This window comes from Sciurus carolinensis, chromosome 12 (genome assembly GCF_902686445.1).
Source record: "Sciurus carolinensis chromosome 12, mSciCar1.2, whole genome shotgun sequence".
Classification (NCBI taxonomy): domain Eukaryota; kingdom Metazoa; phylum Chordata; class Mammalia; order Rodentia; family Sciuridae; genus Sciurus; species Sciurus carolinensis.
In genome coordinates this window covers 3,949,228-3,972,258 of record NC_062224.1, presented here as the reverse complement: position 1 = coordinate 3,972,258, position 23,031 = coordinate 3,949,228, and the positions used below count along the sequence as shown (strand labels likewise).

Here is a 23,031-nt window from a genome sequence, read left to right as displayed (position 1 = left end):
TAGGTCTCCTTCTGGAAAGGCAGAATCAGAGCACCTGGTTCCTTAGCTCTCTCCTACAGTCTCTGACGTTCACACGAAGGAATTAGTGTATCGGGAGCCTCTATGGCCACAGTGCTGATTCTGTACCCCAGTTACTCGGGAGAAGCACTGTTCTACCCAGAGACCAAGGGGCAAGGCCCCTTCCTTCCTGCCACCCACTCCACCATGTGGAGTGCTCTAGGGCACCATGATCGCTTCTCCTACAGACACACCAGGTAGTTAAGATGTAAAGACCTCGACCATTTCTAAATGTGAGAATGTCATCTGGGTAGACATTTCCCACAGACGAGATCTGTAACTCATCCCAAATCTCTCATTAGACATTAACTAGATTAAGTTGAACTTTCTATTACCCTTGGTTGACCCTCATCTTTATTTAGTAATCCTTTTGTTTCTATTTCTAATTGAAGACAGAGCCATTTCTCTGGTTCTCTAGGGTTAATGAAAACACATTTGCCTTTGGACTTGGGGCTGGCTGCCTACCTGCCTTCCTTCTTTCCTTCCTTCCTTCCTTTTCTTCTCGATGGTGCTGGGGATCGAATCTGGGGACTTATGCATTCTGGGGACAGGCAGTACTATGGCGCTGTGCCAGCCCTCCTACAATTTTGTTTTGAGACGGTGTCTCACTCAGTTGTCCAGGACGGCCTGGAACTCGGGATCCTCCTGCCTCGGCCTCCTGAGCAGCTGGGATATCCGGCGTGGCCACTGCAGACAGCCAGACTTGGAGTTTTGTTCTGTCACTTTAGTGTGTGGTCTTAGGCAAGCGATGGACACTGCAGCTCAGTTTTTTCCTAGACAAAGAATGAAGAAGCTGTTCATGCTACTTTACTAAGTTCAGTGAGAAAACAGGAATAAAAGTGCTTTGTAAACTGTAGAGTCCTGTCCCAATGGACAAGGCCCCAGGTCCACGTCTTGGCTCTAGGCTATAGACTTGGTTATATCCTGGATTGTTTTCCAAATTTTTCTTTTCTTAGGCCCATTAGTTTTCCAGATTTTTCTGGCTGCCCAACCCTAGCCTGGAAGCTATCTCCTACTGCATCTATGACTTCTGCCCCCATTTCTCCAAAGCAGCCACAAGTGACAAGAAAGACCCTGGGTATGAATCCTACTTGATGTGGATCCTGGTTTTATTGCTGGGCAGCTATGTGAACCTTGGAATAAATTAGCCTCTCCATTTCCTTGTCTGTTTCATACACGGGAACAGAGGGATGACTGTGTTGAATTACTAAGCTTCAAAAAATGCAAACAGACATGGCTAGGACTACAGACTTAGCACACACCCTCTAAACATTCGATGCTTTTCCATTCTTTATTCTAAATAATTCTACCTTAAGTTCTTTCTGCCTCCTATCCAGGGAGTTTGCTTTCCAGCAAATTTCATTGTCTTCTCAGCACAGCTATTTGCATTTCTAAAGCCACCCTGTTTGTTTCTCATTTGTGCTACCTCAAGTATTCTGGGCCACACACCCTCTGGAGAAGTCCTTTCCTTCTATCCAGGCTGCTTTCTGCCCTGGGGACTGCTGCTTGGCTCACTAAAACTAAAAAAGATGGCTGTCCTGTTTCATCTGACCTACGCGCACTTGGGTATGGGACTCTGATCCGGATTTCAATTGTCTGCACTTAGACTTTCTCCCGTGACTCCTGCTGTCTTCAAGAGGAAAACAACAGCAAGTGCTTTTGATGCGGGGAGTGCTCTTCCCCTGTTAGTAGCTCCTTCTTGTCAGATGGGTTGAAATGACTGTAGGCGAGCGTTTCCAGCTGTTCATCACTAGGTGGGCGACATTTTTGCCTTGGCATATTTGTGACGTGATTGACATGTTCTGCCCTAGGGCAGCAGATGAGGCATTGTATTGTGTGTTGTGTGCACTGCGGTGGGTGCGTGGGGAGAGGAAGGAGTTGCTGGCCCTGCTGTTGACATGTGGTGCTCACATTTGAACGTTGCTGAGGGAACCTGGCTCGGTTCCAATGTGAACCGAGCCGGTAAGCAAGCTTCAGGGCAGTCTTCACTTTGGTCCACCTGCCTGCCGAGGTGTTTTCAACAGATAGTTTTTACTCTTTGATGTAAGTCACCAAGACTCACCGGACTTACAGGTTGTTTCTTTTCTTTTTTTTTTTTGCGGTACTGGGGATTGAACTCAGGGCCTTGTGCTTGCAGGGCAAGCACTCTACCAGCTGAGCTGTCTCCCCAGCCCAGGTTGTTTCTTTAATACTATAACATAATTGCTCTCATGTTTAGCTCTCTCAATAATTCAGGTAGGCTTCCTCGGGAGCATGCCCACTCAGGGTGGGTTCCTGGTGTGACCCCCCAGCAGGAAACATGTGGGTGCCATTGAGTCAGGGCTCCTTTTTTCTTTTTTCTTTTTGGTACCAGGGATTGAACCCAGGTGTACTTAACCACTGAACCACATCCCCAGCCCTTTTTTATATTTTATTTTGAGATAGGGTTTGCTAAGTTGCTCAGGGCCTCACCAAGTTGCTGAGGCTGGCTTTGAACCTGGGATCTTCCTGCCTCACTTCCCGAGCTGCTGGGGTTACAGTTGTGTGCTCTGAGAGGCTCTGCACAGAGCTGGAGAGTGGTGTGCCCTGCTTGGAGGTCAGGAAGGCCTTCCAGGAGAAATGAGATGTTGACTGACAAGCTGAGAAAGGTTGCCCCGGGGAGGGGACCATCCTGCATGTTCTGTTAAGTAGGCAGGTGAGTCTGGAGAGTCTCAGCGACCCCAAGACTTCCCAGCACATACATTTCTGCTCCAGCCTTCTACCTTCAGACCTTCAAGCCAAACTGAAGTCCGGTCCCATAATGCCAGTCGTTTTGGGCAGCCCGGGGTGGCGGGGAGGGCGAGCAGAGCACTGCGACTGCCGGGCACCTCCTTGTTGAATAACTGCTCCTTCTGGACCCGAGGTGCTGCTGGGTGCCGCAAGGCCCTGTAACCTCTGGTTGACTTTAATTACTAGACCTGCTGTTGCCAGCACTTCTGCTCATTAACCAGGGGCCCAGCAACCAACGCTCCTGAGCCGGCGGGGTGCTGGGAGGGAGGCAGCGAGAAGGCTGGGACAGGGCGGGAAGGAATGGGAGACCCTGACAGTCCCACTTTCTTGTTTTGGCTTTTGTTGCTTGAGTTTTTGGTGCCATGCCCCCAAGAAAGCATTGCCAAGCCCAATGCCCAGGAGCCGGTTCCTTGTTTCCTTGGGAGCCTCATGGTTTCTGTGAGCGCTGTACAACAAGGCTCCGATTTCATTGTTTTGCACAGATAACCAGTTTTCCTGAAGACCCCTGTCCCTCTGTGTTCTTGGCACTCTCGTCTCGTGTTAGTGGACGGTGTGTGGACGGGCCCCTTCCCCATCCCGCCACCTGCGTGGTCTGGTTCCCCGGGTCTGTGCACCTTGCTACCCTGGTCGTGGTCACCCCTTCCCACCACATACACATATTCAGCCATCAAGCTCTCCACCCTAAACATATACCCATTTTTCAGCAAGATACCTCAATAAAGCTGGAAAAGCAGAACAAAATCAAAGATAATGAGCTCCAGGCCCCACTCGCGACAGCACCGGAGTGCTGGCTTGTCCGTGAAAACCATTAACCCCTCTGCTAAACTTTAGACAATGACATTCATTATCAATTTCCAAAAACCAGACCTTTTCTGTGGAAAACTTCCAAATGTGTTCAAAAATAGAATGACACAATGGGCTCCTATGTTCCCGTTACCCGGCTTCAACAGTGATCCACAGGTGACAAGTCTTGTTTCGTTTATAGCCTCAACTGTTCGTAATTTTCCCTCACTGGCCCAAAATTGTTATTTTCAAGCAAATCCCAAATGTTTTATTTTGTTGTAAATATTTCAGAGCGTATCCAAGAAAAGATTCTCTTTAAACACCAAGCCGAAAAATCATGATCACGCCTAGAATTAATAATAATTTCTTAACATTATTCGATAGCCAAATGATTTCATAAAATGTTTTATTTTGCTTTTCAGTTGAATGGTTTAAATCAGGGTCCAGTTGAAGCCCACAGATTGCATGTGGTGGTATAATCTTTTCTTAGAATTTTAGCAATCTATATACAGATTTCCCCACACCCCCACCTCTTTTTTTCCTTGCAGTTTTTGGGGGAGCTGGGGACTGAATCCAGAGGCCCTCTACCCTTGAGATATACCCCCAGCCCTTTTAATTTATTTTTGGGACAGGGTTTTGCTCAGTTGCTGAGGCTGGCCTCGAACTTGCAACACTCCTGCCTGAGCCTCCCGCATTGCTGAGATTACAGGAATGTGGCATTACACCTGGCTTCCTCGCAATTTATTTATTAAAGAAACTTGGTGTTTGTTTTTTCCCAGCATCCCAGTTCTGGATTTTGCTGATCACACCCTTATTATAATATTTTACATGCTCTTCGGTCTCCTGTTCTTCCTGTAAACTGAGGGATTTGGTCACATTTGCATTATGGTTTCATATTTAGGCATGCTCTGCTTTGGCAGCAAGTTCTGCAGGTTCAGGACAGTAACAGAGACCTGAGACCCTTGGTGCTTCCTGCTCAACTCACTCTCAGGCTCATTTCCAAAACAGCCTGGTGCCCAGGGCCGATCCTGCCTTGAGCCTCCCCGTCTACTGTTGGAGGAAGTCAGGAAGGAAAGGAGGCAGGTAAACTATGGGGCTGCAGTGGTGACCTAGATGGACGCAGTCTCCGACCCCAAGGAGCTGACCTCACAGTGCAAGAGCAGCCAGAATCTGCAAACAGGTGGGAAGGACACACATGGGAGGTGGAGGTAGAACTCTGGGTGAGGGAGTGAGGGAAGGGAGGAGTAGAGCCCAGTGGTAGGAGCCTGCGGGCTGTGGAGGCTCTCTGAGGAGGTGCCAGTCAAGTGAAGGAAGTGGAGGTGGGAAGGGGGCAGGGCAGAGGCCCAGCCCAGGTTTCCTGGCATCAGCAGCTGGGGGAGTGTGGTGAGGGCCCTGGTCCTGGGCAGCTCCTCAGGGCTGCATGGACCCCCAGGGGTCTCACGTCTGCCTAATGTAGAGGAGTGATGTTCCAGGTTGCCATTGACGGGTACATCTAAAGGAAGTTCGTGGGGGAGACGCTGAAGGCTGAGAATCCAAAAAATTCCTGGCTCTTCTGTGTGTTACATTAATAACGAAGTCAGTGAGTTGAATGCAAAGTCAAATTGCTTGAAAGATAATCTCCATTTATAAAGCTAATGAGGATTATGCCATCTTTCTCTAAAGCATTTGTAGTTCTTCATGATACTCACATGAAAACTTGATTATTTCTAAGACATTCCTTTTGAAAATAGGAACATTCCTGGACCCAGATTCCAAATAATAAAAGACACTGGGAGTGTTTTCAAAATTGTTGGGTTGATTTAAATTTCACTGAAAACAGCTTTAGACAACTGAGTGGTCTGTATGTGGCCTCCATGCGGTCACTTCCCACCAGCAGCTGGTCACTGCCAGCTCATGGTGGCCGGCTGGGAAGGCGAGCTGTTTCCCACGCTCCCCGATGCAGCCAGCTGGGATGTTTGTGCTGGGGCTGTTGGACTCTGGGAGACTGGTGGCCAGAGGTGCCTTTCCTGACTCCCTTGTGTGGCCTGGCAGTATATTCTAGAAAGGCCCTGCTGGTGCCCAGTGGTGATGGAAAATACATCACCCAAGGAGCTGACAGCTGTGGCCTTTTGAAGAGTGGGTTATGTCGAGCCCACGCTTGGCTCCAGAGCTCTCCTGCCCAGCCCCAGCTTGGCTCTAGCATCTTGAACCCTGTACCAGGTTCTTGGCAGTTACAAGAGCTTGATCTCAGGGTCCTCTTTGCTGTTGCCCCACCCCCTCCTCTGGTTACGAGGTGCGAAGTGATGAGAGAGTGCTGCTGTGGTTGAAAGAGGGGAGACACACAGCGTCCTCAAGCCTCTGACCGGCTCCCCAGCCACCGAACGCTGCTCTTTCAGGTTTGGGTGCTTCCAATCTGCAGCCTGTAAAACAGCAAACTAGGGACCATTTGCAAAATCTCTCCTATGTGATTAGAGAATTATAAAAAGGTACAGAGTCTCAAATAAAAAGACGGCTGGAGTGGGGTTCCAGCCACCAAGACAAGTGGCTTTGCAGGGGCCCTGGGCCCCCTCCCCGCACAACCATGGGCTGGTTGCCCTGGATCTCAGTGGCCCCTGTTTTCCCAAGGAGTGTGGGGTTTAGCTGAGTGAGAGGGTGGTGATGTCTCTTTCAACGTGGAAATGATTCCAAGAAGGCTGTGCTTGTGTGATTAAGGCAGCCAACTTTGGTTTCCTGGGTTAGAATCCAGCGTTGCTATCTATTACTTGGTGATTAACGTACCCAATTTTCTCCACCAGAAAAATATGGTCTTCGGGGTTCTTTGGAGGATTAGATGCTAATGAGATGCCCAGAAGGTGGTGGGCCTCAGTACCTGTTACCTGTTACTCTAACCCATAAACCAGCCACAGTGAGCGGGATAGCACGAGGCCCGTTCTCCGGGGGACTGCAGGTCCTTGGAGGCAGGCTTGGCTCCTTCCTGCTCTGTACCCACAGCCCTTCACAGTCCTGGCGAGGGAGGATCACTCCATCTGTGGAGTGAATTAATTAAGGCCCGAGCAGTGACATGCTTGGCAGGAAACAAAGCACTTTTATTCCATGTTTCACTGGAGGTCAGGAGGTTGCGTGGGGAACTGGAGACGCCAAGTCTGAGGCACTTGCCCACGCTCGGCGGTGGGCAGTCCAGGCCTTGGGGTCCCCGCCGGCTCCCTCCCAGTGTACTGGGCCTGGAGCGGGGATGCTGGATTGTGATTGGCGGTTGGGGTGGAGCATCCGGGTCCTGGGACAGCCAGCGTTCTATGAGCAGGGCTCCCTGGGCAGCGGTCGCCTCTGCATCCCCTGGAACCACGATTGGTTTCCCACAGGTCACCACAAATGGCATCATCGCCACCAGCGAACCACCAGCCAAAGAATCGCACCCGGGGCTCTTCCCACCCACCTTCGGCGCCATCGCGCCGTTCCTGGCGGACTTGGACACAACCGGTGGCCAGGGAAAGGTCTACTATCGGGAAGACCTGTCGCCCTCCATCCTGCAACTGGCGGCAGAGTGTGTCCAGAGGGGCTTCCCGGAGATCCCCTTCCAGCCCAGCAGCGTGGTGGTGGTCACGTGGGATTCCGTGGCCCCGCACCAGGGCCCCAGCAGGAACCCTGCCCAGGAAGGCCAGGTAAGCGCTTCTGCAGGTAAAGTGAGGTCTTCTACTTTGTGCCACTCTGAAACGTCTGCACTGTTGATCAAGACGGGAATCCCGATTAAGATTTAACAGGCCGGTTACTGTAGGTCTGAAACTTCCAAAGGCTTCTCTGATAGGCTACGTAAGTGTGTGTTCCAAGCCAGGCACGGTGGTGTGCATGCTTGCAACTGGGGGTGGCTGGGGCATTGCCAATTGGAGGTCAATCTGGGCAACTTGGAGAGACCCTGTCTCAAAAGATAAAAAGGACTGGGGATGTAGCCCCGTGGTAAAGTGCCCTGGGTTCAATCCCCAGTATAAAACAAAGTTCTGCTGGCAAGATATCCTAAAATTTATAAATAAATACATAATGTGTTCCAATGACGATAGGATATAAAAAATGCAAATCCTGAGGAGACTGCTACTTAGCAAAAATAGTGCTGCTAAATGGCAGCCCCCCCCATTCTTGCTTCAGATGGGCAATGGTGGAAGGATACTTTCTAATTAAAGAGAGGAATTATGTAGGTGAAATGGTAGGTTATGGTGGCCTAGTACCCACGAAGGTTGGGGGGCCAGGCTCTAGTGAGGGAGGCAGGAATCACTTGTGCCCCTGAGTGTTCAGAACATGGGTCTTCAAAACCCAGGTGGGCTCTCTTGGGCAAAATAGTCTGAAAAGTCCTGGAGACCCTGGAATTTCTTGAAGGAGGAAGAGTAGGTTGAGAAATGACCTACCATGGCTTTTTGGGTCAGACCTCAACTTTTCCTATGAAAAATAAATTTTCTCTACCATTATTTAGTTTTTATAGCATAATGGGGTAGAGAGAAACTTGAAAGATTCAAAATCATGCCAAATGAGAGATGTTGCAAAACTGCTGGTTCCCAAAGTGTGTGCCATGGAACACCAGCCCTATAAGACAGTCCTTGAGGAAAAGGCCTCCCCTGGCCAGTTTCGTTTGGGAAATGCCAGTTATATCTCCCTCTTGGTGATTCACTCTGAAAAGTCCTGCAGTAAAGAAACTTGCAGGAGCTGGGGAGGTAGCTCAGTCGGTAGAGTGCTTGCCTTGTAAGCACAAGGCCCTGGGTTCGATCCCCAGCACCCCCCACCCCCAAAAAAAGAAACTTGCTTAATAGTGTTTAACCCAGCATTCCCCAAACCTTTTGGCTGGATCTCCCCCTATACCCTCACCCCCAAATAGGGCAGGTCACATGGGTTCTGGGCCTGGATGATACCTTCGCATCACCAACTGTTACCTGTCAGAGTGCCGTGCTTGGAGGACTCCCAGCCTCTTTGCACAGAGCCCGGCAGGCTCTTCCAACAGCTGTTCCAAGATCTTTGCAATTCCCCAATCACGCCCCTCCTTTTTACAGTGTTTTGCATGTACTGTCCTTTCCACCAGGGACATCCTCTCCCTGACCCCTGCAGGTGGCACACGGCTCCTGCTTGTTCCTGCAGGCCTGTCTGTGAGGCCATGACCAATGGCGGCCTCCTCCACTCCCTCCCCTCCAGGCACTGGACACTCCCTCCTTTGGCTCCCACAGTGCTTCGCTCATGTCACTGCTGCGGAATCTCTCCCCAGGTTTTGCAAGGTTTTGTTGACACGTCAGCCTCTCTGCCTAGGCTGTGCATTAAGGGCAGGGCCACGTGTTGTCTCCTTCATGTGCACAGAGCTCAGGGCAGTGTCTGGCATGTGGAAAGGTGTTAATGTCTAAGAACACATTTTCTACGTCTGGCCTTCATTTGCTATCCCAGATATGTGCTCTCCCAACTGTTCTATACACCAGCTGGTTTTAGCTCCAGGGAACTTCAATATCACGCCATGGCCACACGACCAATAAGGAGTACGGCAAAGATCTGGATCCAGGACTGTGTTCTCCCCAAAGTCATGTTTTTACTACCACATGATAACTATGCTTATTAAACATTTACTAATGGATAGATGTGTTTGGATATGTTTAATGGCCCTGGAAACAAATTCTTTGGGTAAGCATTTGCTAAGTTGCATAAGATTTAGGCCACCATCCTGAGGGACCATCTGTAGAATTTTTGGACCATAAGATCAGATTTATGCAAAATCCATTCATTAATTAATTGGGAAATGTCATGGGGACATAGCCCTAGAGATATTTCAGTGGAGCCGCGTTGAGAGACAAGGTGAGAACACGCATCTGTTCAGAGCCGGGGAGTCGCACGTCTGGAGATCTGTAGTGTGCTGTCGCTGTGTAGCTGAACTTTAACTCATCTCCACAGAGAAACACGTTCCAGGCTGTCCTGGCCTCCTCTGACTCCAGCTCCTACGCCATTTTCCTTTATCCCGAAGATGGGCTGCAGTTCTCCACCACATTCTCCAAGAAGGATGAGAACCAAGTGCCCGCCATGGTTGCATTCAGTCAAGGTTTAGTGGGACTCCTGTGGACCAGCGACGGAGCCTACAATGTGTTTGCCAATGACAGAGAGTCGATCCAAAACTTGGCCAAGTATGCTTTCTTTGGGTCCCAGTAGATTCTTCCCTAATAATATTATTATTTTACCCAGGAAAATATGTAATGGGTATTATAGATCATTCCCCAAAAATATTCCTATGGATTTAAATTTTATAGGTAGTTTTTCATATTATGAAATACTATTTTTCTCAAGAGCTTAAGGAAATGTACCCAGAATAAATAGATATGCTATTTGTTAGAAGTCACCCTTGTTTAGAACAGTTTCCACCATGTCCTGTGGAAGTATGACGTCAGGAATAAGGTTGTTCACATCTGTCCTCTGCCAGGAACTGGAGGGTGATGAAGTGTGAGCCCCGCCCTTCCCCACAGACAAAGAGACACCCCCACAGCATTGACTGGGCTCAGTCCCAGATGCTCTCTGGCTGGGGCAGTTTTGACCAAAGGGGAAAAGCCCTGTTTGGTTTCTAAAAGTTAAAATCTTCCTTCACTCCGCGGGGTCCTGGTGAGTGCCTGACAGCTGGTTTTATGAGGACAGAAGGAGCCCGGATTCTTAGCGCTTACCCGTTTCTGTGGTGTAAATATTCCTGCTGGGGTCAAGTTTAAGCTACTAGTGCCATGTCACTCAGTGCAGAACTGAGAAAAGATGCACCTTGTGTATCTTCCTCACCAAAAAGATACCATGCACTCTAACCCAAGAACACGGATACCGTGAAATAATTAGGACGTGATGAGTTTTCAGCATTTCTTGCCTTTAAAACCATGTACTTTATTTAATTGTGAATTTATATAATTTTTTTTTTTGCAATGGCTGTGTTTAATAACTGGCTTGGAAAATTTCTAAAGATTCCAGAGATTTCCATTGTATAATCTGATCATTTTATGTAATTTTCTGATGGGGACATCTCTGATCACAGACACATCAGCACGGACACATAAGTAGGGCTTCGGGCTGTTCTACTGTTTTGGGTGAAATGCCTTCGGGTTTGTACCTCCTTGGCTTTTCAACCACACCCTTTGAACACAAAACGGTAAACTGAGACCTGCACAGAATCCCACAGCCAGGGAAGCTGGGATTTTTAATAAATCCTACCTGCACTGTTTTCACTCGGAGGGTGTCTAAAACCAAATGTATGTTTTTTGGTTTCATTTTTGTGTCAACACCCCCCATACCAAGTCTCCAGTGCTCTGGGCACTGACTCTGTGTCCTGAATTTCCATTTCAGTTCTGGCACCGACTTCCTGCAGTTCATGCAGACCCCACAGGCACGGGGCCCAGCCCCACCACACTGCCCCCACTTCAGATGCCAGGCGCCAGGCCCTACGGCTCCACCTGCGCTTCTGACCTCCCCGCTAGGAATCAGGGGCTTCCACGACTCTGTCCTCAGGTTCAGCTATTCAGTAGGACAGTTCACAGAACCCAGGAAAGTGCCTTACCTACTGTTACCAGTCTGTTAAAAGGACACCCCTCAGGACAGCCATTGAAGAGGGCACAGGGCCTGGCTGGGGGAGGGTGCTGACTCCATGCCCTCCCCCTCCCCCCACCTCCCAGCATGGCCATGTGTTCACCAACCTAGCAGCTCTCCAAGCCCTGACATGTGGGGTTTATGGAGGCTTCCTTACATAGGGGTTGTTGGTTAAGCCTCTGGCCACTGGTTATTGACTGAATCCCAGCTGGTCCCTCCACCCTGGAGGTGGGGGTGGGGGTAGGGTAGGGTTGGGACAGAACAGAACCTTCCCACTCTCTCATCATGGCTTGGTCTTCCTGGCCACCATCCTCTAATCTGAGGCTATCCGGGAGCCCCCCAACCAAGAGTCAACTCACTAGCTTACAAAGGACACTTCTATCATTCTGGAAAGTCCAAGTGTGTTCAGAACTCTTGTGTCAGGAAGTAGGGACAGAGAGCAACTGTGTATTCTGTTATATCACCAGGAAAAGGGCATAGCGGAGACAATGAATGACTGCAGCCACCCTAGCACATGAGGTAGGGCAGGTAACCAGTGGTCAGCACAGCAGGCAGCCTTGTGAGTCCTTTAAAGTCCTTTAGCCCACCTGGGGGGATGGTGGAGGCTGAGCCCTTGCTAGTGTTGTGCCCATTTGAGTTCAGCCTCCTCAAATTGCCCTGAACCGCCTGTGATAACCAGACCCAATGGCTGCTACCCGCCCCACTCCGCTATCCAGCCCCGGCTGTGGGTGGGTATGGGCGATGGGTTTCACATCGACAGAGGTCCCCAGGGCTCCTCCCCTTGGTGAGTAGGGGCTGCTGGCCAGTTTCCGACAAGCCTTCCTTGTTCCCTAGGAGTAGCAACTCTGGGCACCAAGGCGTGTGGGTGTTTGAGATCGGGAGTCCAGCCACGACCAGTGGCGTGGTACCTGCAGACGTGAACCTCGGACCTGACGATGGAGCAGAGTATGAGGAGGAGGATGAAGATTACGACCTGGTGACGGCTCATCTGGGTCTGGAGGATGTGGGCACCACATCCTCCCCCTACAAGACTTCAAGAAGGGGAGATACCGACACATACAATGTCCCCACTGTCCCCTCCCCACGCCACGGGGCTACTGAGAGACCCTTAGGACCCTCCACAGAGAGGACCAGGTCCTTCCAACTGCCCGTGGAGAAGTTTCCTCAGCAGCACCCCCAGGTCATAGATGTGGATGAAGTGGAGGAAACAGGAGTTGGTAAGACCCTCAAGCCACTCTCGGGTTCCCAGATGGGAGCACTGCTGGGGGTGTTGGTCACACGCGTTGTGTGGGGGCTTGTAAGGGTGGGCACTTGGGGAAGCGGGGCTGAACTCAGAGCTGGGAGCAGGGGGTGCAGCCTCGGTGCCTTTGAAAAGCCCAGGGATCTCTCCTGGGATTAGGACTGTGGTTCTGGAGACTGGGGTTATGTGTCCTCTTTCAAGATTCTTTGTATTCCATTCTGTCTGTTTTAAAGAGAAGCACACTTTAGAGTTGTTTTGAAAGTCAGATTTTCTTATTTGTGACTTCTGAGATCAGAAATGTATTCATCCACCTGAAAAAACATTGTAAAAGTTCTCTTGGCTGTTTATGTGGCTTATCTTTCACATGTATTTCCTCTTGGTTTTGGAATTAGAATGGCTGATTATTTTTTCTCCCAGGACCTCTCAGTCTCAGAGTTGATTTATGAAGGTTAAAAAATAAAAAATAAGCAGATCCCCTTTAAAAAATAGTTTTACAGTATAATATTTTTTAGTCAACTGTATTAGGGTTTTTCTATATTTTGAAGAAAAATAGTTTGAGCATAATTCAGTTTGTCTAATGAGAGATGTTCGAACTAAACTGTACTTTATTTTTTCTCTGGAGGTTGCATGCAATCCATTGAGATTCCTATGAATGCAGTGGTCCAAGACTTGGAACCTATTTCTTATGATTCTTTATTGTTCCCAGGAGAATCTAGTTCACCCCACCCTCTTCACTCATTTTTAAAAATTTTTCTCCTTACTTCTTTTGATGGGTCTTATAGCATTGGTCAGAAATCCTGGTTCTTATTGAGTATCCCAAGCTACAGACAAACTGGGGTGCTTCCTGGGCAATGTGATCACTCACTTCTGAGGCACAGAAATAGAGGCATTGCCATGTGACAGCAGGATGGGTTCCTGTCTGAACCACCCCCTGTGCTGGGATTCCTGGGGTGATGCCCACGCCTCTCAGGAATGGCACCCTGTCATGGGTCTAGTTTGATCTCCCCGAGTGTTGAGTATGTTTATTTGCACAGATCGAGTTTGGAGCCTCATCCTATTTCCACCCTTCCTAGGCATCTTTGAAATTCTCATTTGCGAAGCCATTGCTTTTCAAGACCATATCTAGCCCCAACAGCTTAAGGCAGTGTATTACTTGATGCTGGAAAAAGCCTAGATTTGAACTCAAAATGTGTCTGTAACAAGAGGTTCTTCTGTCCCTCTCTCCCAGTTGTTTTGTTGTGTTTATTATAAAGGTTGGCTTTCTGTGGCCAGCAGTGCATTCCTGGTGTTATCTGAATAGTCGCCCTCAGACACGCAAGTCACAGGGCCCCACTGAGAGCTGGCCACAGCTGGGACTTATGCAATCAGCAGTATCCGTATGTTCAGTTCAGGTCCCAAATGCCTCTCACCATGAACAGCATCCTTACACACACCGGAAATCCCCTCCAGGCTGCAGGACCAGTGGAATCTACCTGGGGTGACTCTTTGATCTCCACTGGTAACAGTCAACTATAAATGAGATCATTATCCCCTCTAAAAGTTCACTCCTCTTGTGCTTTTGAACTCATTCCAAATTAATTTGCTCTGGATCATTAAATTTAATGGGCTAGTTCATGATTCTAATAAAATGAACTGGGGAGGTGGGAATTCCAACTAGAAGAGATTCTTTTTGATACTTGGGTCAAAGACTTTTTAGACCAACTGTAACTGAGGGATTATTTCTGATCAGCTTTTGAGTATCAGAATTTCTGAATTATTCCCTGGGAGAAAGGAAGAGCTTTACATAAATATGTAGTAAATATATGTATTTAAAGGTTGTTGAAATGACAGATTTTATGTTGTATGTATTTTGCCACAGTAAAAAAAAAGTAGTAAAAACTATGTAGATATAGTTTAAGGTTCCCCCCAAAAGGCATCAGACCTCATCCTAGATTGACCCCAATGGCGGCACTTGGGCGACTTGGGGAACCCTGGGCTGTGGTGGTTTTGGTGGTTCACGCTTGTTAGTTCTCGGCTGCTGTTAGACCCGTTTGCCCCGGTGGTGAGCCGCGGAGCCCCGTCATCCGCTAGCTGCACGCAGTGGGCTGGGTCTTCCCGGGTGAGCTGATGCCCAGGCAGATAGGGCCCCGCGGGGCGGGGCGCACGAGGAGACCTCCCGGCCCCGCGCCCAGCGCACTGCTGACGGGTGTGCCCTCTTGTTCTTTTTCGGAAACAGTGTTCAGCTACAACACGGACTCCCGGCAGACGTGCGCCAACAGCAGGCACCAGTGCTCGGTGCACGCCGAGTGCAGGGACCACGCCACGGGCTTCTGCTGCCGCTGCGTGGCGGGCTACACGGGCAACGGCCGGCAGTGCGTTGCGGAAGGTAACCGCTCCCAGCGGCTCCCCCTGGGGCAGGGAGACCCGTGCCCGCATGGCGGGAGGGCGCAGGTTTCCTGCTGTGCCAGCTCTCCCCCAGGTCTTCTCCTCGGCTACCCTGCGTTCCTCTGGAAATGTTCACTTTTCTAATATGGTGAAGCGCCTTTCTTTCCTGTGCTCCTTCTGCATCTTGGAGGTGACAGCCATTGGGAGCATAGGGAGTCCCTCTTCACAGCTGTCCCAGTGCTGAAGTGCTGCAGCCTGGACCAGGCATTACCCAGGCCCCTTATTTGCCTCAGTCTGTGCCACACCTCTTCCACGTCTTTGTCCCTGGAGTCTCCTGTTTTCCCTGGTGCTGCCCACAGGTCTGTCTTAATGGTCGTGGCCCCGCAAGACCCAGGATGCTGGTTTAGCCGGTGACCTGTAGTGGGTCAGGATTGCACCAGGTTCCTCCCATGTTTCTCTTTCCTCCTGCCCTGAAATCATAGCAGGGCTTCTAGGGAGCTCAGGGGTACACTCAGTTCATCTCAGAGGGTCAGACCTACTGTGGGGCCAGATCCAAAGGAGACTCCACAGTGGGCTATCCACCCTTAACTCTGTCCCCAGAACTGGCCTTGATGCCCCCAGATGGTCAGAGGAATCTTTGCTGTGCAAATCCAGGGCTCCTGGTTAACAGTTCACTCTGAGTGAGGCCAGAATTAAAACAAAACCCCACCATGCTAAGCCTTTGTCCCTTCATCTGCCACCAAATTGCTTCACTTGTCATGGGTCACTTTCCTTGTATGCTTAATGGGAACTTCAATTGCTTTGCAAAATTCTACTAAATGAATGCCAGTTGGAGAATCTAATTCCTGGCCATAGCTGTTGTTAAGTCAATCATTTTAATTTGTCAAAAAAAAAAAAGAATTATTTCCTTCTGGGTCTTAATTAGATAAAAAAAATTTTATTTTTATTTTTTAAAATACTATCTTCTACCATGGAAGAAAATTCAGTATACTTTTCATATTAATTTGGGGGGTTGTTTTTTTAACTTCTTTAGCATGTTTTCTATTTTCTTCCAAATCTCGTCACCCCAGGGATTGTGTGCCTTTGCCTCTTTGTTTCAGGCTTGGCTTTTATACCTCCCCACCCTGGAGAAGCTTCCAAAATCCACAATGAGAGCTTATTCTTAAAGAGCAACCTCATTAGCTTCCCGCACCAAAGAGCAGAGCTCAAAATGCTGAGCAGTTTGTTTGGCAGCAAACTCAGAGATCACAAACTGTTCAGCCACAAATTTTGACGTTATATACACACCCTGTAATAGTTTTGTGGTTTAAATATTTGTTGGATCCTTGCTACTTTTTTTTCTAGTCCAAAGTTTGGTGGAAAATTTCTGTTGCTTTTCTCCACTTGGCTTTCCTGCTTGTTTCTGTAATTGTTCTGGGATGCATTTTTTCGCTATTAGCCTGCTGGATTCACAGCATTCTCCAGTGTAATCGAACAATGTGTGCAGAATTGCTCTGTCAGATGTGACCTGGCTTGTGGGTGACCCTGTTTAGAACCTGGGCACGTCCAACCAGTAAAAGGTCACCAGAACATAGAGGACACCAAGCTATGAACCCATCTGTGCAGGATTATTCCACAAAGTTTACCGAGAATTTTCTATGTGAAGAAAACTGCCAAGAGCAAGTAAGGGGATGGGTGAGTCATGTTCCTGGTGATTCAGATCCAGGAGGATAAACAAGATATACGCTCAGTAGCTGATAGAATTTAATTCCCCATCACATCTAAGCAACCAAGGTGACCTTCATTTTATCTTCTGTTTACCTCTTGCTTCGGCTTTTGTTGTGGTGAGACACAGTTCACATACCTCATCAACCTAGACAATTTGATGGCATTTCCTGGATTCATGAGGTTGTGCAGCCATTGCCTCTGTCTAATCATAGAACAGATTCCTCACACTCACGATCAGCGATCACTCTTGATTCCCCAGAGTCCCCAGCGGCATCCACCACTATCCTGATTTCTGTTCCTAGGGTCTTTCCTATTCTGGACATTTTATATAAATGGAGTCATGCGCGATGTATTCACTTGTCACGGTGTTTTCAAGGTTTATCCTTGTTGAAGTACCCAGCAGCATTTCATTCCTTCTTCTAGCTCAATAATACTTAGGGATGAATAAGCCATATTTTGTTTATCCATTTATCAGTTGATGGACCTTTGGGTTGTTTCCATTTTGAGCTGTTTTGAGTAAAGCCTGCATCTGTGTACACAATAACCTGTGGACATATGTGTTCTGTTCTCTTGGGTATATATACTGAGGAATTGGAATTGTTGGGTCACATAGTAATCTTCAGTTTTCTTATTTAAATACCATAAGAGCAATTTAATTTCTTTAGTTCTTATTTTTTCCTTATTCAACAATACTAAATATATGCAAGGTATAAATATTCAGATATGTAATACAGAAAACGATTGACCGTACGGTCCCACCTTGGCCTCTTAGCAGTTTTCCCCTAGCTGTAGGCTAACACTTAAGAATGTGACTTCTAAAGCAATGAGGTTCTACATGTGCTGTTTACCAGTTCACCAGGGGAGCGTCCACATTTGCTTTGTCAGGTCTCTGTCCCATCATTTCCAGTTGCCTAAAAGGAGTGGTTACCAACACTTCCCTCTGCCCCAGTCTATGAGGTGGCTGTGTTTCAGAGGGCCTGTCTGTGGTCTGTGATGTCCACCCTGCCCACATCTCTTCTGGCTCAGGCTGCCTGAGGCCCCAGAACTTAGCTGTTCACCTTAAGCTTGGGGAATAAGACCTAGTTGAGCCCAAGTGCTTGTTAAGGTGTGTCCTGGATCCATAGCCACATGCCTCAGATTCCTAGGGCCATTCAGTTTAGTCTCACTGCTGTCCTGGAGAATGAGTAATTCTGCTCTTTTCCTCTCAGAAGATCTAAGGTGCTATTGTGCTGTCTAGATCACCTGTGATACTGCTCTTCTCCTGGAATTATTTACCCTGAGGTTCCAGATCACGCAGTGGCTCCCAGTGGAGCTATCTTTCATTCTGTCTGTTCTCAGTGACCTGGAAGAGGCAGCCATGTTGGAATTGCTAAGGCTCCTGGTGCACAGTCATGGCTGTGGTTGCTTCTCTTTTCCCAGTGCTTTCTTCATGAATGGGCACAGGCCCTTGTGGACCTGCTCCTTTGTTTGGAAGGCTGGCTGGAAAGCTTCTCCACTTCTTCTTCTGTTTCTGTCTCAGGCTCCCCGCAGCGTGTCAATGGCAAGGTGAGGGGAAGGATCTTTGTGGGAAGCAGCCAGGTCCCCGTTGTCTTCGAGAACACCGACCTCCACTCCTATGTGGTAATGAACCATGGACGCTCCTACACGGCCATCAGCACCATTCCTGAGAGCATTGGCTACTCTCTGCTTCCTTTGGCGCCCATTGGAGGCATCATTGGATGGATGTTCGCGGTGGAGCAGGACGGATTCAAGAATGGGTTCAGCATCACTGGTAATGTACATCTGACGTTAAAATCAGTGTCCCACACGGTGTGACCTGGGAAGGCCTGGGAATGAGTGCAGAGGGCACTCTGAGGCTGCAGGCGGTTTTTGATGAGCACTTTGTCTGTAGAAGTGTCCCTGTAGTTCTGTCCTGGAAATACGATGATGAAGCCAGATTAACACAGTCTTCATTAACTGAGACTGCCTAGAATTGTGTTTTAAACAGGGAGCAATTTATTGGTGACTATTCAGAATAGTAGTCTCTGCAGAACAAGTGATGTCAGCTCACATGTACCCACAACCTCATTCTCCTTGTCAAGCCTGCCTCCAAATTCCAAAGCAATCTGAAGCTGACATTTGACCTTCTCTCAGTATCTTCTCAGAAAAAAGGAAACTGCCACATCCAGGTAGTAAATTAAGCCCGTAAACATCACTCTCATGACTCTTAGGAAACCTCAGAGGCTCTAAGAAAGTTCAGTCTTCCATGGATGTGTGGGCAGATCACTGGGGATGTTTCCTTGGTGTGTGGCCAGTCCCCCTGTGTGTGCCAGGGCCCATTCCTGGGAACGGCTGGAGTGGAAGAGCCTGCATCCTTCATCTCTGGGCACTTCCTGGACCTGCGGCCTGTTGCGCTGGGCCTCACCTCTGTCTCTGACTCCCTATGCCCGCCTTCCCCCACTGCCTGAACCACCTGGAGCCTTAGCCCGGGCTGGTTGGTGGGAGCTCTGCTGGGATCAGGGTCTCTGCCTTGGCCTTACCTGGTCATTCTCCTGAAGTTACAGGTGAAAACGCACAGCTTCCTGAAGCGTGGTCATTTAAGAAAGGAGAAGACCTGGTGTGAACGGGGGAACCTACCCTAAGACTTGCCTATTTGGGCCTACTGTCTTCTTCCTGTTCCACGGGCATGCCTATTCTGAATATCGTAACCACATTCATGTTCTCAGGCCAGCAAGATGCTCTTTGCAAACAGCTGAGCTGCAGCCCGCCCACAGACCCTACTCAGGGGTGCTGATTAGTAGTCAGTTACCATGTATGGGTGATGCTCTGTAGCACAGGAGAGGGAGAATTTCAAATTCCTTACACCAGCAAATCTTTGTAACTCTTAATTTCTCTAGGACGTGTGTTATCAATTGGATATTTCCTTGAAAATTGGGTAAAAACAAAGCAGAAGTTGTCATATGTTTCCTACAAAAGGCCATTTAGTAAATATTTTAAGCTTTGACCAAATATTTTAGGCTACATGGGCCTCTGCTGCAGCTACTCAACTGTCACCGTAGAGAGAGGCTACCGTAGGCAGCATGTACGCAGATGAGCATGACAGTGTTTCAATAAAACTTTATTAGTGAGCACTGAAGTTTAAATTTCATATATTTTTCACATATCATGAAACAATATTCTTATTTTGATTATTTTTAACCATCTAAAAATGTAAAGCGCATTCTCTCGGGAGTGATGCAAAGGCGGCAGCCCGTGTGGTCTAGCCCTGGGGCTGGGGCTGGTTTGCTGTTCCCTGCTGGGGTGGGAGTGTGCCCCGTGGAGAAGGAAGCAACTGGACGGAGGGGGAAGTGTCTCCCTGCCTGTTGGGGCTGCTGCCTTGCTCAGACCACTGGGAGGTCCCAAGTCAACACTGAAGCTTGTGGTGGCTTTCCCGGAGCAACGGGCCCATGCTGGCTGGGACTTAGCTGCTTCAATAGTTATCACCACGCTGGCATCGCAGAGCTCTGGACAGTTTTGCAGAACACTTTTTAACATACTTCCTGTCCTCTGATCCCTCTAAGATAGATTGTCCCCTTTTATAACACCGGGAGATGGAGGCTCAGAGGGTTTAAGTAGCTTATTCAAGTTCACCCAGCCAGAACTGAGCACAGCTGGGCGCAGACCAGGTCCCCTGCTTTTTCTGACCCAGCCTGGAGCCAGCACATTGCAGGTGCTGGTGGTGGCTGGGAAGCAGCTCTCCTCCGTGTGGCTCTGTTGGACCGCAGGGATGTCCGGGCCCTGTCCTCAGTGTCTCCAGCCCCATGTCCTCCCAACCAGACGGAAGCACCTTCAGAGGAGGTCCCTGCCCACCCTGCACCTCATGGCACCGCCCCTGGAGCCCGTGATGGGCAGGAGGGGGACTTGCCAGATGGCGGACTGACAGGTCAGTCTTGCTTTCCAGGGGGCGAGTTCACCCGGCAGGCTGAGGTGACCTTCGTGGGGCATCCGGGCAAGCTGGTCATTAAGCAGCAGTTCAGCGGCATTGACGAGCACGGGCACCTGACCATCGACACGGAGCTGGAGGGCCGCTTGCCGCAGATCCCGTCTGGCTCCTTGGTGCACATGGAACCCTACACCGAGCTCTACCACTACTCCAGCTCAGGTGAGTCCCAGCCTGGGCCGCCCGGGGTCAGTGCCAGCCCACCCTGAGCTCCTGACCAGCTCTGTGGCCTCGTGGACCTGGGCCCACTCTGGGGTCTGGAGAGGGGATTATGCAGGACCTTTCCTTATTACACTCCTTGTCCCCCAGGGATAGACCGGAGTACTGATGTAGGGAATTAGTGCAAAACAGGAAAAACTTAACTTGGGAATTCATTTGAGTGTAATTCCTCTCCCCAGCATCTATCACAAATATCCCAACATGTTCCATAGTTCAAAATAAAATGATAAAATTTTACCTACTATACATCTGCTTGTAGCTTTTTAAACTGCATTTATTCTCCATTTGTTACCACAAAGAATTCCGCATACCGTGTATCCAGCTTTACCCATTAACATTTTGCTATGTCCCTGTGTGTGTGTGTGTGTGCGCCTGTGTGTGCATGCGTGTATGTGAATATGTGTGCAATTTTTTCCTGACCATGTGAGAGTCGGTTGTATAGATCATAATAGTTCGTCTCCTAAACACTTCATGTGTTTTCCCTAAGAACAAAGACATTCTATGATCAAAATCAGGAAATTTAACCTTGATATGATTATATAATTTATATTTGGATGTATCGTTTTATTTAAATCAAACCGCAGTCATGCTGCATTGTTTTGTCTTTACCTCCCCAGCTCACATCACACCATGACTATTTAATAATTCCAGAAAGTAGCCCTCGGAAACCCCTCTACAGGAGTCTCCAGTTCCGCTGGCTGACTGTTAGTTTAAACCATTCTCCTGTGTCCTAAAGCTTAGGTTATGTCTAGCTTTCTCTAATGACTGTCTTTACATAACTCTTGGCCAAATTTCTGACTCTTCTGGGACTCAGTTTCTAGAAACAAAGGTACTCAGTCAAACAATAGGGAGTTTTTTTTTTTTTAAAGGTCCCTGTGAAATCGCTTGTCCAGGGCTCTGGGCCTGGGCCAGTCCCCCTGGGGTGGGGCCTGCGGAGGGAGTGCCAGGGCTGCAGGGCAGCCTGCCTGGCCCCGTGGCCTTCTGGCAGCCTGCAGGGCAGCGGGACCGGAAGGGCACGCTGATCTGGTGTTTATCCTCCATGCTTCTGCTATGGAGGCTTCTCCAGGCTTCCATGCTTCTGCTATGGAGCACACTGCAGCAGAGCACACAGAGATAAAGAGCCTTTTATACTTTCTTTTAAATAGGAAGCTGAGGGTTTCATCTCATGGGCGGATAGCAGCTGCTCTGCGTGGGGCTGCCTCTCCTCTCCTCTGCTGAGGTTCGCTCAGGACACTTGAGTTGTTTTGCCAAAAGTGGCTGCTAAGATGCATTTAGTGTTCCATTTAAAAAAAATTTTTTTAGGTGTTGATAGACCTTTATTTTATTCATTTATTTATCTGTGGTGCTGAGAATTGAACCCGGTCCTCACGCATGCCTGGCAAGCACTCCACCACCGAGCCCCAGCCCAGCCCCTAATGTCCCATTTCTTTAATATGACAGCACTGCTTGATTGGGTTGAGGAGCAGCCCTGTTTATTGACCCCTGAGCGAGGTCAACTGCAGAAAGCAGTGACACGCTGCTAGCTGTGTCGTAAATGCTCAGGAAATGGTTGTTGTCTTGGTAATAGTGTTAGTTTGCTTGATTCCAAAAATTTTACAGACATTATCTGATCCATGCCCAGCCCGTTTCGAAAAAGAACCTGAGGCTGGTGCTGCTTGTAACCGGCGGGCATCTCATCCACTGGTGGTCTGAGGAGTGAGCTCAGGTTCACCTCCCGAGGTGTGCTCTTTCCACCACACCTTGTCTCTAGTTCTTGGAGTCCTAGCAACCTACGGAGAGCTCCTCGATTCAAAAAGCAGCACACATTAATAATGCAAATCCTATCGGTGACGGTCAGGGACATCCGGCAGGCAGCATGGATGGCCTTCCTTGACCAGCCCGTGGCCCTGCCCTCTGTTGTGTCATGGACCGGACGCCCTGTGTGGTTTCAAAGCCCAGGGTGAGGAGAGGAATCTTGCATCAGTGAAGGTCTCTCTCTCTTCCTCCTGAACCCAGTGAAGGTCTCTCTCTTCCTCCTGAACCCAGTGAAGGTCTCTCTCTTCCTCCTGAACCCAGTGAAGGTCTCTCTCTTCCTCCTGAACCCAGTGAAGGTCTCTCTCTTCCTCCTGAACCCAGTGAAGGTCTCTCTCTTCCTCCTGAACCCAGTGAAGGTCTCTCTCTTCCTCCTGAACCCAGTGAAGGTCTCTCTCTTCCTCCTGAACCCAGTGAAGGTCTCTCTCTTCCTCCTGAACCCAGTGAAGGTCTCTCTCTTCCTCCTGAACCCAGTGAAGGTCTCTCTCTTCCTCCTGAACCCAGTGAAGGTCTCTCTCTTCCTCCTGAACCCAGTGAAGGTCTCTCTCTTCCTCCTGAACCCAGTGAAGGTCTCTCTCTTCCTCCTGAACCCAGTGAAGGTCTCTCTCTTCCTCCTGAA

At 49.1% G+C, this 23,031-nt stretch overlaps 1 protein-coding gene and 1 non-coding gene across 2 annotated transcripts in view; both read left to right on the top strand.

The window, feature by feature from the left end:
* Window positions 1-23,031, top strand: part of Nid1 (nidogen 1) — a 71,110-nt gene that overhangs the window by 6,881 nt on the left and 41,198 nt on the right. Inside the window, exons 2-7 of the mRNA XM_047520757.1 lie at window positions 6,927-7,226; window positions 9,478-9,704; window positions 11,968-12,350; window positions 14,589-14,738; window positions 17,964-18,215; window positions 20,364-20,564. Of these exons, the coding sequence (XP_047376713.1) occupies window positions 6,927-7,226; window positions 9,478-9,704; window positions 11,968-12,350; window positions 14,589-14,738; window positions 17,964-18,215; window positions 20,364-20,564 (1,513 nt within the window). The remainder of the gene's footprint in view (window positions 1-6,926; window positions 7,227-9,477; window positions 9,705-11,967; window positions 12,351-14,588; window positions 14,739-17,963; window positions 18,216-20,363; window positions 20,565-23,031) is intronic.
* Trnat-ugu (transfer RNA threonine (anticodon UGU)) lies at window positions 8,259-8,332 on the top strand. Its single transcript has one exon. It is a non-coding gene; the product is annotated as a tRNA-Thr (tRNA).